The following is a 17,333-nucleotide window of genomic DNA, read 5'->3' on the forward strand; positions in this document are numbered from 1 at the left end:
TCACAAAAAGTCACGTTTGGCCTGCTCTTGTCATTTACGAGAGGCCCACCCACAGTTGACGTACTGTTTTTATTGGTAGAAGAGTTATAACACAGAATTTCTCCGAAATATGATTACATTATGTTTTTACCCAGTTTGACTTCTGCAAGGTATTTTGAAAAATAAGTAGCGATAGCAGCACAATGCAGGACTCTTAGGTGTATGGTGTTCGTAAATATGAGGTTGATTGGTTTCCTTTGTTGTGTCTTTTTTCCCAGCAAGGAGCAGAATGCATGTCTGGGCTCCTTGCTGAAGTGCAGAGCTGGGTCCGCACCCCAGTGCAAAGATATGTATGGTTCTTGAAGAACAGTGCCCAGGATCCTAGTTGGGGCTCAGTTATGTGTGAATCTGTGACCTAATGAGGGTCTAGGTGCGCGGTAGATCCAAACGGCATCTGGCTCATTGTTTTCGGGCTCAGAACTGTCTCTGTGCCCTATAAAGGAGACAGATACTGTTCCTTCTCCCCCCCCCCCCCCCCCCTTTTTTTTTTTTTTTTTTTTTTTAAACCTTTGGCCAACCAGCGCCTGTTCCTTGGTTGGGCACAGACACACAGCTCCTTCATTTCCCAATGTGTCTTTGCTACAGAGAAGCAATGCAAGATGAATGGGCTGTCTCAACCTCAGTCGGGACGTGAAGATTGGAAGACTACTGGTTAAGAAAAATGCTAGTCTATACGTTTTCATTTATACATGCACCTTAAGACTGCATATGCGCAGTTGCCTCCAGTACATTGTTTACTTGGAGACTGCTTGGAGCACACCCATTGCTCATCAGTGTGTGGCTTCATTGTTGTTCATTTCCTTGCTTCTCTTAGAACTGCGTGTGTCCGTTTCACCGCCTCTCTGGATATGCTCCAGGGGTGGGACTAACACACAAAGTACTGCTTCCTTGCCAAGTGTCCTTCCATTGGCTGTGCTGTCCGAGCTACTTTTTTTTTTTTTCTTGTAGTTGCAGCACTCCACAAGACTGCATGTTTATGAAGGCCAGCTCACCCACCCTTCACACTCCGTATTGTTTCTTGCACTCTCCCTGCAACTGTACGCTTTCCCCATTGTTGATGCGTGCCCCTTCCCTCCATCATTGCTGGTTTCATCGTTCTTGCTCCCCTCACCACCTTATATTGTTGCTTGTCCCCTCTCTCCCACTTCTGTCTAGTTCTTGCTTGCCCTGTCTCTCCTGCCTAGTTCTTGCTTGCTCGTCCTTCTCACTTCCTGTCTAGTTGTTGCTTCAACCAGTCATTGGTTGTCCCCTCCTTCCCAACCCATTTCTTGCCCTGCTGCTCACGTTCTGTTACATGATCTGTTGTGGTTGCTTACCATGATGAGTTATCTGCCCTGTGTTGCTTGCCGTGTCTGCCCCACCCCTCTTGCATTGTTGCTTGCCCTCTTTCTGTACCATGTTGTCGCTTGTCCCCTCCCGCCCACCAGAAAGAGCCATGATGCAGCCAACACTGGCTGCATTATCTCTTTTTTTTTTTTTTTTTCCTCTAACTTTCACCTCTGCTGCAGTGCAGCCTTGCTGCTGTACAACATGGCTGAAAGACCCGGACAAAGCCAATAGCTCTCCTGTAGCCAATCCCTGTTGGCTTTGCCAGTGAGTGTTTCTGTTGGTAGGGCTGGTGGATGGGAAGCTGAGTATATGCCTTCTCCTCCAGTCAGTAAAGGATATTGCACCAAAACAAGGGCTATTTTCCCTTTGACTTATGTGTCTTGAGAGCTTCTCTCTGGACAGCCTTGTTTCATATTTCATTGCTGGATACCTCATGAAGATCACTTGGCCTGCTGAGAAGACCATCCTCTTGGATTCCCTTTGAAATGAACAATTTACTGCCTGGAGACGTTGATGATTAGACATCAATTAAACTCTAGGCATAGGGCAGATAATAAGCCCTTGTTTTCGCTCCATTTAACAGTGCATATGAGGTGAAAACGCTTAGTTGGACCATGCCTTGATATCTGATGATGGTCTTGCATGGAGTTTGGTGGGAGAGAGTGGGCAGTCAGCACTTCTATCACACCAGCTACATCCAAGATTGTTGGGAACCACCCAGAATGATTGAGAAGGTCTGAAACAATAGCTCTTCAATGGGCATTTACTTAGTTTTTCTTTTCATTATCAGCCAAAAAATGTTTGTTTTGAAGAAGAAGAAGAAAAAAAAAAAAAAAAAAGACTTCAATGTGACCTGCCCATGAAAGATATTGCTGCTGGCCATGTCACCCTATTATGTATTTCTCGTGGTTGTTAGAAAATCAGCCAGTAGTCAACCAACTTAGGTCTGCTGTCAACTAATTCAGTTTAATACAGCAAGACAGTTGCTTTAGGAAAAAACATTCAAAAAAACAAATTTTTGATACTTGACGTAGCTCTGTTGCAGTGCTGGAATATTGGGCTAGCTTACTTCCTTGGTGTCAGATTTCTCAGGAAATTAGGCTGCTTCCGGACTGTCCAAATATAGATGTTTCTTTTAGAAAGGTAAGAAGTGAAATGCTGTTTCATCCAGGTAATGTTTTAATTCTAAACAGTTTTAAAGAATGGGGCATTTAGGAGTGTTGACCTTTCTTCAAGTATTGGATTCTATGATGTTGACCATGCCTGCAGACATTCAGTGTTGAATACTAACGAAGGTCCATAGTTATTTCCTTCCTCCTTATCTTCTCAGTTTCTTATCAGATTTTTGATGCGTCCCCGGTGTGGGCTCCAGTACTGTTGTGAAGAACACATTTTCTTCATATTAGTCTAGCAGTGGCTTCTTGGTTTGCATCCTCTACAGCACATCGCTTTAAAGATAGAGGAAACTTGCTATTCTTTAATTGGGTGAAGCAAGTGTTTTAAATTTTTAGGAAGTTAGGTTTCACTGGTAAGCTTCGATAAGCGCCTAGCTCCCTACCCCAGAAATTACTGATTTAAACTGCCTGTCCTTTTTCTAGTTTTCTGGGGTTGTAAAGTTTTAGGTTGTTTGCTTCGTAGTAGAAAGTGTAATATTATATATTTTTTTAATTAATTAGGTGTTAATAGCTGTTGGCCGTGATGCCTGCACTAGGAACATTGGCCTTGACAAGATTGGCGTTGAAATCAATGAGAAGTAAGTTTGCGTTTTTTCATCCTCCTTTTTAATATAATCACATTTTCTTTGTTATGGTATTAATGTGTTCTGAGTAAATAGTTTTAAGGAAAAAAAACTGCACAATGATATTAACCAACTTTTAAATAACTTTTCTTATTCACAATGTTGAAATGATGGGGTAACTAACATGTGTAAAATCTGAGTGTTAAGCTATGGGAAGAGACTGCAGTCTTCCCTATGCCTTTATTCATGTCGCACAATGACGAACCAGTCGGACTCCTGAAAGTATCCTGATATTTGTGAGAAACCCCACGCTTTCCATTATAAGCCTGGCATATGCTGCAAGACTCTACCCAAAGATATGCTTGTGGTACATACACAAAAAGAACAAGTGATGGCCGGAATGCTGAACAATGTCAAACATTCACCCCCAGTACAGAGATCTGGGCCTAAATCCATCGTTTTTTTGCCACCCATCCCAGTTTGGACCATCTATATGCAAATCAGTCTTGACCCTGTACCCCATGGGAACAGTCCAGCCCGAACTGCGTGGGGAGCACGGGACCATTGCTTGCTGTGCCACTGGATTCAAGGTAGCCTGGCTGGTGAAGGGTGAAACCCTGAAACTGGTCTCAGGATGCTTGAATCCTGTCCAGGGAGGACCTGACTTGGCAGTTCGGGCTGAACTGCACCTATTGGGAGCAGGGTCAAGACTGATTTGCATATAGCTGGGTTCGAACTGGGGTGACGTGGCAAGCAAAATAACAGTGGATTAAACCCAGATCTGTGACTGGGGTGAGTGTTTGAAAAGTTTCAACACTCCGTCCATTTTATTTTGTGATATTGCCTTGTGGTACATACACAACAGACCAAAACAAAGCAGTTATTTCAAATTTCGAAAGAATGTTGAACAATAAAAACCTTGCTAAGTAAAAGCCACAAAAATAAAGACCATTATATACAGGGTTCAGATGTTAAAAAAAAAAAAAAAAAAAAAAAGGTATTTTGTAGTAGAGATCCAATGATAGTCTGTGGCAGGCTAGGACTTAAGCATCCTTTGTCACAGCCTTGCAATGGATAGTGACAGATGCTTCATTTTTTGTTTAAACAAACTTTTCTGGATCTCAGTGATTTTCAGTGCAGCAAGGCTGTTGCAGAGAATAACTTCAGGAGTTTGCCTAGGCCCTTTAGGGATCCTGCTGCAGCTATGCTTAAGCTTTGTGCCAAAAAGCTGTAAGCAAGTGCTTCTGTCTTGTTAGGTCCACTACCTACTTTTTAGAACGACGTACTTTTGCAACCAACCTAGTTGTAATGGACATGAGGTGTTATTGTTTTATATTTCTTTTATTTTTTCATTATTTGTAGCAAAAGCATTGTATGGCAGCGTCCTGTCATTTGCAGATAACACATTATCCATTGAAGTGGCCCTCACTACATTTGCACTCATGCAGTTTTACTAATAAAATTATATTTTACACAAATGATGTTTGGAAATATGGTGTCAATTGATTTGATCTATTAAAATCGTTGCTTTATCACACTTGAGAATTTCATAAAGTGTGCTGCATTTTTGCTTTCCTGGCTGCTGTATGTATTCTGTTCATTTGCAGGTATTTACACTGTGTCCTACAGCCCTTCCTTTCACTGTACCCCCACAAGATTGTCATAATTCACTTTACTTTTCATTCTCTGCAAAATGAGGAGTTTGTAAAGACCAATCCCGTGGGGGGGGGAGGGGAGCAGCAATTTGTCAGAAGACATAATGACATTTCACCTCAGTCTTTGAAGTGCAGCAAATGTGACAAGATAACCACAGAATTTAAAGGTGTCTTTAATAATTGCTTGGACTTTTACGACCCACCAAACATCTGCCTGCGAAACCAGTTTGAGAAACACTGCTCTAAGCAGATAAATCACTAAGCTGATGCAGCCAAAATTGTGGTGTTTGGCTGGGGTATGGATCCTCAAGGATTAAAAACCAATAATCACACGTTTGTGGACCTGTTTAGGCTAACCAAGTCTTGCAGTTGTAAAGTGGTAGCTGTACTAACCGCATTAGCCCGTCCGCGAGGCTAACTGTATGGTAGGGAGTAATAATAATTGTATTACAGGATAGCCACATAATATACTTCATAGAACAGACCTCAACCACGCTTACTTAATCCCTGTGTTGTCTCCCTATCACAAGTATTAGTGCCTACATTTAAACATCACCTGTGAAAGTGTTGGCCGTAGGGGACTCGAAGATCTTATCAGTTTGCCATGACCAAGACTGATGTAACATACCTCCTGTTTCTCTGTAGTCTAATTTCTGACTTCTCGTTGATGAGTGGCTGGGGATGAGCGTCCAGTAAGACTCTTACAAGAATCATTCTGCCTATTGCCAGTATTGGAAATATAATCTCCATTGGCACACTAAACTCCCAAAACGTTGTGGAATGCTAGACAGGACCTTGAGTCTTACTCTAATTGAAGGAAATTGGAGTGAGTATTTGTAGGAAGTTGGCTCTGTATGTGCTATTTCAAAGTAAGGAATAGCATGCACAGAGTCCAAGGGTTCCCCTTAGAGGTAAAATAGTGGTAAAAAGAGATAATACTAATGCTCTATTTTGTGGTAGTGTGGTCGAGCAGTAGGCTTACCCAAGGAGTAGTGTTAAGCATTTGTTGTACATACACATAGACAATAAATGAGGTACACACACTCAGAGACAAATCCAGCCAATAGGTTTTTATATAGAAAAATATCTTTTCTTAGTTTATTTTAAGAACCACAGGTTCAAATTCTACATGTAATATCTCATTCGAAAGGTATTGCAGGTAAGTACTTTAGGAACTTCAAATCATCAAAATTGCATGTATACTTTTCAAGTTATTCACAAATAGCTGTTTTAAAAGTGGACACTTAGTGCAATTTTCACAGTTCCTAGGGGAGGTAAGTATTTGTTAGGTTAACCAGGTAAGTAAGACACTTACAGGGCTTCGTTCTTGGTCCAAGGTAGCCCACCGTTGGGGGTTCAGAGCAACCCCAAAGTCACCACACCAGCAGCTCAGGGCCGGTCAGGTGCAGAGTTCAAAGTGGTGCCAAAAACACATAGGCTAGAATGGAGAGAAGGGGGTGCCCCGGTTCCGGTCTGCTTGCAGGTAAGTACCCGCGTCTTCGGAGGGCAGACCAGGGGGGTTTTGTAGGGCACCGGGGGGGACACAAGCCCACACAGAAATTCCACCCTCAGCAGCGCGGGGGCGGCCGGGTGCAGTGTAGAAACAAGCGTCGGGTTTGTAATGGAAGTCAATGGGAGATCTAGGGATCTCTTCAGCGCTGCAGGCAGGCAAGGGGGGGGTTCCTCGGGGAAACCTCCACTTGATCAAGGGAGAGGGACTCCTGGGGGTCACTCCTCCAGTGGAAGTCCGGTCCTTCAGGTCCTGGGGGCTGCGGGTGCAGGGTCTCTCCCAGGTGTCGGGACTTAGGATTCAAAGAGTCGCGGTCAGGGGAAGCCTCGGGATTCCCTCTGCAGGCGGCGCTGTGGGGGCTCAGGGGGGACAGGTTTTTGTACTCAGTCTTAGAGTAGTCCTGGGGTCCCTCCTGAGGTGTTGGATCGCCACCAGCCGAGTCGGGGTCGCCGGGTGCAGTGTTGCAAGTCTCACGCTTCTTGCGGGGAGCTTGCAGGGTTCTTTAAAGCTGCTGGAAACAAAGTTGCAGCTTTTCTTGGAGCAGGTCCGCTGTCCTCGGGAGTTTCTTGTCTTTTCGAAGCAGGGGCAGTCCTCAGAGGATGTCGAGGTCGCTGGTCCCTTTGGAAGGCGTCGCTGGAGCAGGATCTTTGGAAGGCAGGAGACAGGCCGGTGAGTTTCTGGAGCCAAGGCAGTTGTCGTCTTCTGGTCTTCCTCTGCAGGGGTTTTCAGCTAGGCAGTCCTTCTTCTTGTAGTTGCAGGAATCTAATTTTCTAGGGTTCAGGGTAGCCCTTAAATACTAAATTTAAGGGCGTGTTTAGGTCTGGGGGGTTAGTAGCCAATGGCTACTAGCTCTGAGGGTGGGTACACCCTCTTTGTGCCTCCTCCCAAGGAGAGGGGGTCACAATCCTAACCCTATTGGGGGAATCCTCCATCTGCAAGATGGAGGATTTCTAAAAGTTAGAGTCACTTCAGCTCAGGACACCTTAGGGGCTGTCCTGACTGGCCAGTGACTCCTCCTTGTTGCTTTCTTTGTTCCCTCCAGCCTTGCCGCCAAAAGTGGGGGCCGTGGCCGGAGGGGGCGGGCAACTCCACTAAGCTGGAGTGCCCTGCTGGGCTGTGACAAAGGGGTGAGCCTTTGAGGCTCACCGCCAGGTGTTACAGCTCCTGCCTGGGGGAGGTGTTAGCATCTCCACCCAGTGCAGGCTTTGTTACTGGCCTCAGAGTGACAAAGGCACTCTCCCCATGGGGCCAGCAACATGTCTCTGGTGTGGCAGGCTGCTGGAACTAGTCAGCCTACACAGACAGTCGGTTAAGTTTCAGGGGGCACCTCTAAGGTGCCCTCTGTGGTGTATTTTACAATAAAATGTACACTGGCATCAGTGTGCATTTATTGTGCTGAGAAGTTTGATACCAAACTTCCCAGTTTTCAGTGTAGCCATTATGGTGCTGTGGAGTTCGTGTTTGACAGACTCCCAGACCATATACTCTTATGGCTACCCTGCACTTACAATGTCTAAGGTTTTGTTTAGACACTGTAGGGGTACCATGCTCATGCACTGGTACCCTCACCTATGGTATAGTGCACCCTGCCTTAGGGCTGTAAGGCCTGCTAGAGGGGTGTCTTACCTATACTGCATAGGCAGTGAGAGGCTGGCATGGCACCCTGAGGGGAGTGCCATGTCGACTTACTCGTTTTGTCCTCACTAGCACACACAAGCTGGCAAGCAGTGTGTCTGTGCTGAGTGAGGGGTCTCCAGGGTGGCATAAGACATGCTGCAGCCCTTCGAGACCTTCCTTGGCATCAGGGCCCTTGGTACTAGAAGTACCAGTTACAAGGGACTTATCTGGATGCCAGGGTCTGCCAATTGTGGATACAAAAGTACAGGTTAGGGAAAGAACACTGGTGCTGGGGCCTGGTTAGCAGGCCTCAGCACACTTTCAATTGTAAACATAGCATCAGCAAAGGCAAAAAGTCAGGGGGCAACCATGCCAAGGAGGCATTTCCTTACAGTATTTCATCCACAAGTGACTTCATATATAATGTATTTTAATACAGGAAATACTGTGGGCCGTTCAGGCATTCTTTACACCACACCAAGGGTTTGTTAGAAATTGTAAATGTGGCTTACCTTCCTCCTGACATATATTTGCTTGTAGGTAGGCATTTCCTTTAGGCTCACCCGTTGGATATTTAATGTTGGTTATTAGTGGTGCAGAATATGCCTTAATCTGAAAGCATGTGTAGACAAGGAAAATTCCTGCCAAGGTATTAACAGCCTTTGATGTCAGAATGTATTCATGCTGTGAGACTCTCAGCCCTATTTCCCTGAAAGGAAGTAGAGCCTAATAATGAAAGAAGAGGTTTTCCACTAATGGGAGAGGCAGGGTAAACATGTAGCAAAGTTACTGCCTAGAATATCTCACAAGGTGTTATATTTAATGTGGGATTTAATTCAAGTATTTAGAGTTCTAACTAAACAGCGGCAGAAGAGAGGGGTTTGCTGCAATTGACTATGCCCAAATAAAATTGAATTTTTCCTGTTTGTTGCCCAGATATAACTTTTAATTCTTAATGCCAAAAGGTTAAAGCTTTTTAAGAAGTAACTGTCCTAGATTGCCAACTCTTTTTATAACCGATTACCTAAAAGTTTGATTTGAATGAATACATTTGATCGCTGTAATGCAAACAAAGTGTGCTGTGCAGCATAGCTGCAGCGAACATGTAATTTATTAAAAACATTAATGTTAAAGCACAAAGTGGGCAAAGCTTTTCTTTCTCCCCTGTACTTTAAATAAATTACCACAAAGGTTTTGTCAGGTTTTATGAAATACCAAAGTGGCAGGTATTGCAGCCTTAAATTTACTCTACAGAGCATGTCTTAGGCCTGCTCAGCTCTGCCTCAGTCACACACTCACTGTGAAAGACCTCTGCAGAGTCGTGCGGATATGGCAAAATGATGAATGTCACACATTTTGGGTCGATGTTCAAGCTTGGCCAGCCTTCTTTTGGTGCAAAACAGCTATTGCACTAAATTTGCAGACCTTCAATTGCTTCCAAAGTTCTCTAAATAGGTACTCTTATTTTTATTTTTTCAATTTTTTTGTTGTCATGGTAAGCATAGAATTGCTTGCTTGATGTCTTCTTACATCATCTTTATCTCTTGTTAAACACTCTCCCCAGAACTGGCAACTACAATCTGGACACCAACCTTTAGTTCACTCCCTTTTAGCTTACCCCCAACCCCAGAGTGTTGTTCACGAACACAAAGTTTAGTCCTTATCTGCTCCTTCAGAAGCCTCATTACCGTACTCTTCCCACAAAGACTTCCTCACTTTGATCATTTCGCTTTTCCCAGTACACACTGCCCTCAACCATATTCTCAGAACAGTCTCAGATGCACTGCTTTGTGCCTAGATCAGGCTTCAGAAATGCATTTCTATACATCTAGCCTGTGTCACTGCTCACAGTGTCATACTTCTGACCTTTTACATTTGCACACCTTGTATCCCTTCTACACATCTCTTGATGTAGCCATGGTAAATGTAACAACTGAATGCACTGACACCTGCCTACTAACTATCCCTTCTTACTAGGTCCTGCAAAGCTCTTCCATCTCTCCTTTTACTGTTAATATAAATCTTCATTGAAAACTCGGGCTGCAGCATAACAAAGTTATTCATAACTACCACACGAACCCAGCTCCCATTACAGGTAAAACAGTTAATATGATGAGGCAAAGTAGGGTACAATCAAAGATGCCTGTCACCTGCTGAGGCGTTGAAACCGAAGAATCTGAAGCGTCTTGAGTATTTCAGGAGAAGAGGACTTTCATCTTTGACTCCTCTCCCTCAAGACAATGGCGAATTGAATGGTGCGGAGAAATTGAAAGCGGACAAATGCAGAGGATCATACGCCAACACAGATGGATAAACACTAGCCCCTTTTCTGACTCTGGACATTTCTCGCACCTCTGCAGTACAGGCTGAGCTGAATGGAGCGCAGGTGTATGGTCTGGTCAGGCAAAGCGTCCAAAGTGGGAGCTGCCGCAGTGAGAGAAACTGACCCAGCATGGGCACCCTACTTTGAGCAGAGATGGTACCACTGAACAACAAAAATGTGGAAGTGGAACTAGTTTTTCCTGGATTGTATAAACATGTCGGAGTCACACAGGAGTGCCTTTGTGACTTGAGTTCCCCCTCCCCCCAACCAAAACATCCCATCAGGTAGAGAGACCTGTTTAATCTAAGGCTATACCTAATGGCAATCTGAAACATGTGGCCCTCACTGAATATAGTTAACTGGCCGTGTGAAGGCGCAGGCCATCAAGGTACCTTTTCTCCTACACAGGACCGTACACAAAGGCTGCTGACATAACCTGTATTACCCCGCCACCATCAATCCCCTGTACGGATATTGGTACACCACATAGATTGCCAGCTCCTTTGCAACACAAACGCTTTCATGAAGATGGACATGTCTCAGTAGACTGGATGGAGAGCAAAAGAGAGCTGTCCTTGCGGATCAAATGGATTTACGGCCCTCATCACTAAACATATATGATTGAACATAAGGTGCGCGATGCATTAAAACAAATCTGACTGGGGTGGAACCTTCAGGGTAAAAAATAGGCAGGTCAGGCTGCTGGTAACAGTATCTTGTGTGACTTTTATACAGTTCAGCAACGTGTCACTTTGAAACAATTTTTTTTTTTTTTAACAAATCTAGCAAGTTGACTGTACATCTTCACCCTGAATGTGTAGGGTCTTGATCAATAGCTGAAATCTTCCAGACAACTCTTGATCTCTGAGGCACTGTCTGGTTTTAAATCGGTAAACCACATGTCGGGAGTAATTTTTAAAGCAATCCTTGATTACAATCTCCCCCCAATAAGCATATGTATCTCTAAATTGGAGGCTACAATTTCAAACCAATATATCTTTAATAATGAAATCTCAGAGGGCGGAGGTTAGTTAGATACTTTAAAGGAACAAACGGAGGCTCATAAGGAAACATCTCAAAACACCAGATTAGGGTGCTGATGCAGACTTCCTGAAAAAACAAAGAACGAACCTAGAAGACAGAACCAGACGGGGCCACATTCACCTTTCATAGAGTATCTAAATGGTTGGTGAAAGACACTGTCTGGTTTTATTGTCCTTCCCACCTAAGCTTTTGAATGATATTCCCGGAAACGTTGGAATTCAAGTAAGCTCCCTGGATCATGCCACTTACACTGAGATCTGAAGCCGACCTGTAACCCCTAATTGCAATTATTCTACATCATAATTGCACCAGGTTATTATGCTGGCAGCGAAGAAAAAGGGTGGCCAGTTCATTGGGGAAAGCATGCAGACTCATGTGACAGCTGATGTTTCTCTTGAAACAAACAAAGAGGAACAGGTTCCTTGCCCTTAAAGGACTGAAAAAGTGTGACATTACACCCTGGACCCAGCTGTTATGATCCTCTAGTGCGTAGGTATAACATAATACACAAACCCTGGTGATCCGGGTGACTTTCTGGATTCCTTGTTATGAGACACTGCTGACCAAGTAACAACTAAGAATATTGCCTTTCCTTGACGGCAATCTGACGGGGAGAGGCTCCACCTTATTGTGGAAAACAATAGCTCAAGACCGAAACAAGCCTGGGCTTCCCTTTAAGGACACACAAAGGGCAACTGAATCTTACTATCATAGTAATGTTTACTTCCCTGGATTTGTTGTAGATATTATAAAATGTAGTTGCAAACTTTGTTCTGTGCATTGTTGGGTGATGGCTGTTTAATACATTATATTTTAAAGACTATTGACCATCTTCTACGCTCAGTGTATAGCCACTCTCTATGGGGCTGCTTTGGACCATGTGGTCTTCTCTTGAAAAAATGCCAAACGACACACTTCAATGCCCTGGTGTTATGCATTTTCTACTTTGGAAATAGGCCTGTGCGTTTAGGAAGGCAGAATGGCAAAGTGTGGGAGACTGAGACTGTCCATGCAGTCAGTAACTGCCGACCTGACTCCTGGCTATCTCACAGTGCCTCACCCAAACCCACTGGGGTAAAAGGGTATTGTGGCAACCTGCACATGACACTGACTCCCCAGTTGTGGAAACAGATTCTACCCTTTTGGTATTGTTACTCAGGCATACGATACGAGAATCATCGCTAAAAAGCAACTCTACTAAAATGAGTAAAACGTAAATAAAACATGTATTGTAAAACTAAGCTGACACCAGGATGACCAACTCGGGTCCTGGAGGTGCTCACAACACTGGGTGTCTAACCTCATAAAGCAAAGTTCTCACTCTAAAGTTGCTTTTTTGATACCTGTTGCCAATTTTTCTTTACTCCTATTGCACGGTCTACAGAAAGCTACTTTGACCCACAAGAACCCATGACTGCACAGCTTGACTCCCACTACCTGTAGTAAATCTAGAGCAATTACATAGCCTTTTGTGGCTCATTCTCTCATAATTCATACCGACATTTGGAAGTTTCTTGCATCAGATTGTTGAGTCTGATATAGGGGGGGAATTGACCTATAGCGCCGGAAGTTCTGAATGATCCTAGTCTTAAGACTTACACTGGTAAGATCTCCGGATGGTATAGACATAATATATTGCTCTTCAGAAGTTGCAACTAAAAATTGTTTAAAAACTGTGAAAATGGCTGCTATGAAATGCTCAGCTGGCAGATCTTCTAAATCGCCTGTGATAAGGAAATTAGAGACAGACTTTTACACATTGAAGTCTCCGAGGGATTAAATATGGGATAAAGTACCCCTCTACCATACATTATAAGGATTTTGCAAGTCACAGATGAGGTCTTTGGCCATATAGAGGAATGCGACTGAAGGCCAAATTCATTTATAGGGTCACTGATTTCCAAGGGGGGGTTGCAATATCCCTGTAATGTGTGGTAGGGAGTACATTCTCTTCCAGGGGATCCTCATCAATAGTCATAAACATTGAATATTCCCGCCCTTGTGCGGGGACCCCGGAGCATATATAAAATACACACATATAAAGTATGAAATATGCACGAAAAATATATGTTCGATGGCATCTGTCGCTGTAGATACGCATGTTCTGCAATAGCTCGCCATCTGGTGTTGGGCCGGAGTGTTACAAGTTGTTTTTCTTCGAAGAAGTCTTTCGAGTCACGGGACCGAGTGACTCCTCCTTTTGTCTCCATTGCGCATGGGCGTCGACTCCATCTTCGATTGTTTTTTTCCGCCATCGGGTTCGGACGTGTTCCTGTCGCTCCGAGTTTCGGAACGGAAAATTAGCTAATTTCGGAAGATTTTCGTCGGTATTGTTGCGTTCGGGATCGGCGTACTTAGATTCCACACCGCATCGAAGATCGAAGAGCTCCGGTGCCCGTCAGGGTAGTTTTTCGATCCCCCGTCGGGGCCTGGTCGGCCCGACCGCGTGCTGAAGAACGCCGATGGAACGGACCCCGTTCCGTTTCTGCCCCAAATGCCACAATAAATACCCCTACACAGACCAACACTTGGTCTGCAACCTGTGCCTGTCACCTGAGCACAGCGAAGACACCTGCGAGGCCTGTCGTGCGTTCCGGTCCCGAAAAACACTCCGAGACCGTCGAGCCAGAAGACTTCAGATGGCGTCCGCACCGACAGCCCAACAGGAGTTCGAGGAACAGGAAGAGGAAGGTACCTTCTCGATCCAAGACTCAGACTCCGAAGGATTCGACGATACACAAACCGTGAGTAAGACGTCGAAAACCACACAGAGACACATTTACAAGGCCCAGGGGACGCCACTGCCATCCGGCCATGGCTCCACCCATAAATTCGGTGACCGACCGTCGGCACCGAAAAAGGCCCAAACAGTGCCGAGGTCGTCCGACTCCGGTCGAGACACCGGCACGCAGCCTTCTCGGGACCGAGAAAGTGCTGGAGACAAGCCTCGACACCGAGATGCCGGTGTGGACACGGCTCGACGCCGAGACAGCGGCACCGAAGCTGATCGACGCCGAGAGGTTTCGGCCCCGAAAAAGAAAAAAGTCACCTCGGAGCCGAAAAAACACGCAGACAGGGTTTCGATGCCGAAACAAACTGCAAGCGACCCAGCTCCAGGCTCTTATACAGAAGAGCACTCGCTAACCTCCCAAATGCAAAAGCATAGGTTTGAGGAAGAGCTACAAGCAACTGATGTGGACCATACGCAAAAGCGTATCTTCATACAGCAGGGGACAGGAAAAATAAGCACCCTTCCCCCTATTAGGAGAAAGAGAAGGTTGGAGTTCCAGACTGAACAGACACCACAACCAAAAGTGGTGAAGAGTTACCCCACCACCCTCTCCTCAGCCCGTGATTAACGTCTCACCAGCACAAACTCCATCACTCTCCCCAGCTCACACCACCATGAGCCAGGGTGACCAAGATCAGGACGCATGGGACCTATACGACGGCCCAGTGTCAGATAATAGTCCAGAGGCATACCCTACGAAGCCATCTCCACCAGAGGACAGCACCGCGTATTCTCAAGTGGTGGCTAGAGCAGCACAATTTCACAACGTAAGCCTCCACTCAGAACAGGTCGAGGATGATTTTTTATTCAACACACTCTCCTCCACCCACAGCTCGTACCAAAGCCTGCCTATGCTCCCTGGTATGCTCCGGCACGCAAAAGACCTCTTTAAGGAGCCGGTCAAAAGTAGGGCAATCACACCAAGGGTGGAAAAAAAAAAAAAAAAGTATAAGGCGCCTCCTACAGACCCGGTTTTCATCACTACACAGCTGCCACCAGACTGTCGTTGTAGGAGCAGCTAGGAAGAGGGCCAACTCTCACACATCTGGAGATGCACCACCCCCAGATAAAGAAAGCCGCAAGTTCGATGCAGCTGGTAAAAGAGTCGCAGCACAAGCTGCAAACCAGTGGCGCATCGCGAACTCCCAGGCACTACTTGCGCGCTATGACAGAGCCCACTGGGACGAGATGCAACATCTCATTGAACATCTGCCCAAGGACTTACAAAATAGGGCAAAACAAGTGGTTGAGGAGGGACAGGCCATTTCCAACAACCAGATCCGCTCCTCCATGGACGCTGCAGATACAGCTGCACGGACAATTAATACATCTGTAACTATCAGAAGGCATGCATGGCTCCGAACGTCTGGATTTAAACCAGAGATTCAACAAGCAGTTCTCAATATGCCTTTTAATGAAAAAGAACTGTTCGGTCCAGAAGTGGACACAGCGATTGAGAAACTCAAAAAAGATACGGACACTGCCAAAGCCATGGGCGCACTCTACTCCCCGCAGAGCAGAGGGAATTACAGCACATTCCGTAAAACGCCCTTTCGAGGGGGGTTTCGGGGTCAGAGCACACAAGCCAGCACCTCACAAGCAACACCGTCCAGTTACCAGGGACAGTATAGAGGAGGTTTTCGGGGACAATATAGAGGAGGGCAATTCCCTAGAAATAGAGGAAGATTTCAAAGCCCCAAAACCCCTACTACTAAACAGTGACTCACATGTCACTCACCCCCTCCACACAACACCAGTGAGGGGAAGAATAGGTCATTATTACAAAGCATGGGAGGAAATCACTACAGACACTTGGGTTCTAGCAATTATCCAGCATGGTTATTGCATAGAATTTCTACAATTCCCTCCAAACATACCACCAAAAGCACAAAATTTAACAACACACCATTCCAATCTCCTGGAGATAGAAGTGCAGGCACTATTGCAAAAGAATGCAATCGAATTAGTGCCAAACACACAAATAAACACAGGAGTTTACTCACTGTACTTTCTGATACCAAAGAAGGACAAAACGCTGAGACCAATCCTAGACCTCAGAGTAGTGAACACTTTCATCAAATCGGACCACTTCCACATGGTCACACTACAAGAAGTATTGCCATTGCTAAAACTACACGACTACATGGCAACTTTAGACCTCAAGGACGCTTATTTCCATATACCAATACACCCATCGCACAGGAAATACCTAAGGTTTGTATTCAAAGGAATACATTACCAATTCAAGGTACTGCCTTTCGGATTAACAACCGCACCAAGAGTCTTTACCAAATGCCTAGCGGTAGTCGCTGCACACATAAGAAGGCAGCAAATACATGTGTTCCCATATTTGGACGACTGGCTAATCAAGGCCCATTCGTTCATAGAGTGCTCAAATCACACAAATCAGATCATACAAACCCTCTTCAAACTCGGGTTCACCGTCAACTTTACAAAATCCAACATTCTGCCGCGCAAGGTACAACAATACCTAGGAGCCATAATAGACACATCAAAGGGAGTAGCCACTCCAAGTCCACAAAGAATTCGAAATTTCAACACCATCATACAACGCATGTATCCAACACAAAAGATACAAGCAAAGATGGTATTACAACTCCTAGGCATGATGTCTTCATGCATAGCCATTGTCCCAAACGCAAGACTGCACATGAGGCCCTTACAACAATGCCTAGCATCACAGTGGTCTCAAGCACAGGGTCACCTTCTAGATCTGGTGTTAATAGACCGCCAAACTTACCTCTCGCTTCTGTGGTGGAACAACATAAATTTAAACAAAGGGCGGCCTTTCCAAGACCCAGTGCCACAATACGTAATAACAGATGCTTCCATGACAGGGTGGGGAGCACACCTCGATCAACACAGCATACAAGGACAATGGAACGTACATCAATCAAAACTGCATATCAATCACCTAGAACTTCTAGCAGTTTTTCAAGCACTAAAAGCTTTCCAACCAATAATAGTTCACAAATACATTCTCGTCAAAACAGACAACATGACAACAATGTATTATCTAAACAAACAGGGGGGGACGCACTCCACGCAGTTAAGCCTGCTAGCACAAAAGATTTGGCGTTGGGCAATTCACAACCAAATTCGCCTAATAGCACAATTTATACCAGGGATCCAAAATCAACTCGCAAACAATCTCTCTCGAGATCACCAACAGGTCCACGAATGGGAGATTCACCCCCAAATTCTGAACACTTATTTCAAACTCTGGGGAACACCTCAGATAGACTTGTTTGCGACAAGGGAGAACG

General features: G+C 45.1%; 1 protein-coding gene across 1 annotated transcript in view; it reads left to right on the forward strand.

Moving 5' to 3' along the window:
* The window catches only part of TXNRD3 (thioredoxin reductase 3), a 136,010-nt gene that overhangs the window by 61,080 nt on the left and 57,597 nt on the right, over positions 1-17,333 (forward strand). Inside the window, exon 11 of the mRNA XM_069206272.1 lies at positions 3,045-3,121. Coding sequence (XP_069062373.1) covers positions 3,045-3,121 — 77 coding nt within the window. The remainder of the gene's footprint in view (positions 1-3,044; positions 3,122-17,333) is intronic.

Source organism: Pleurodeles waltl, chromosome 9, assembly GCF_031143425.1.
Source record: "Pleurodeles waltl isolate 20211129_DDA chromosome 9, aPleWal1.hap1.20221129, whole genome shotgun sequence".
Lineage (NCBI taxonomy): Eukaryota > Metazoa > Chordata > Amphibia > Caudata > Salamandridae > Pleurodeles > Pleurodeles waltl.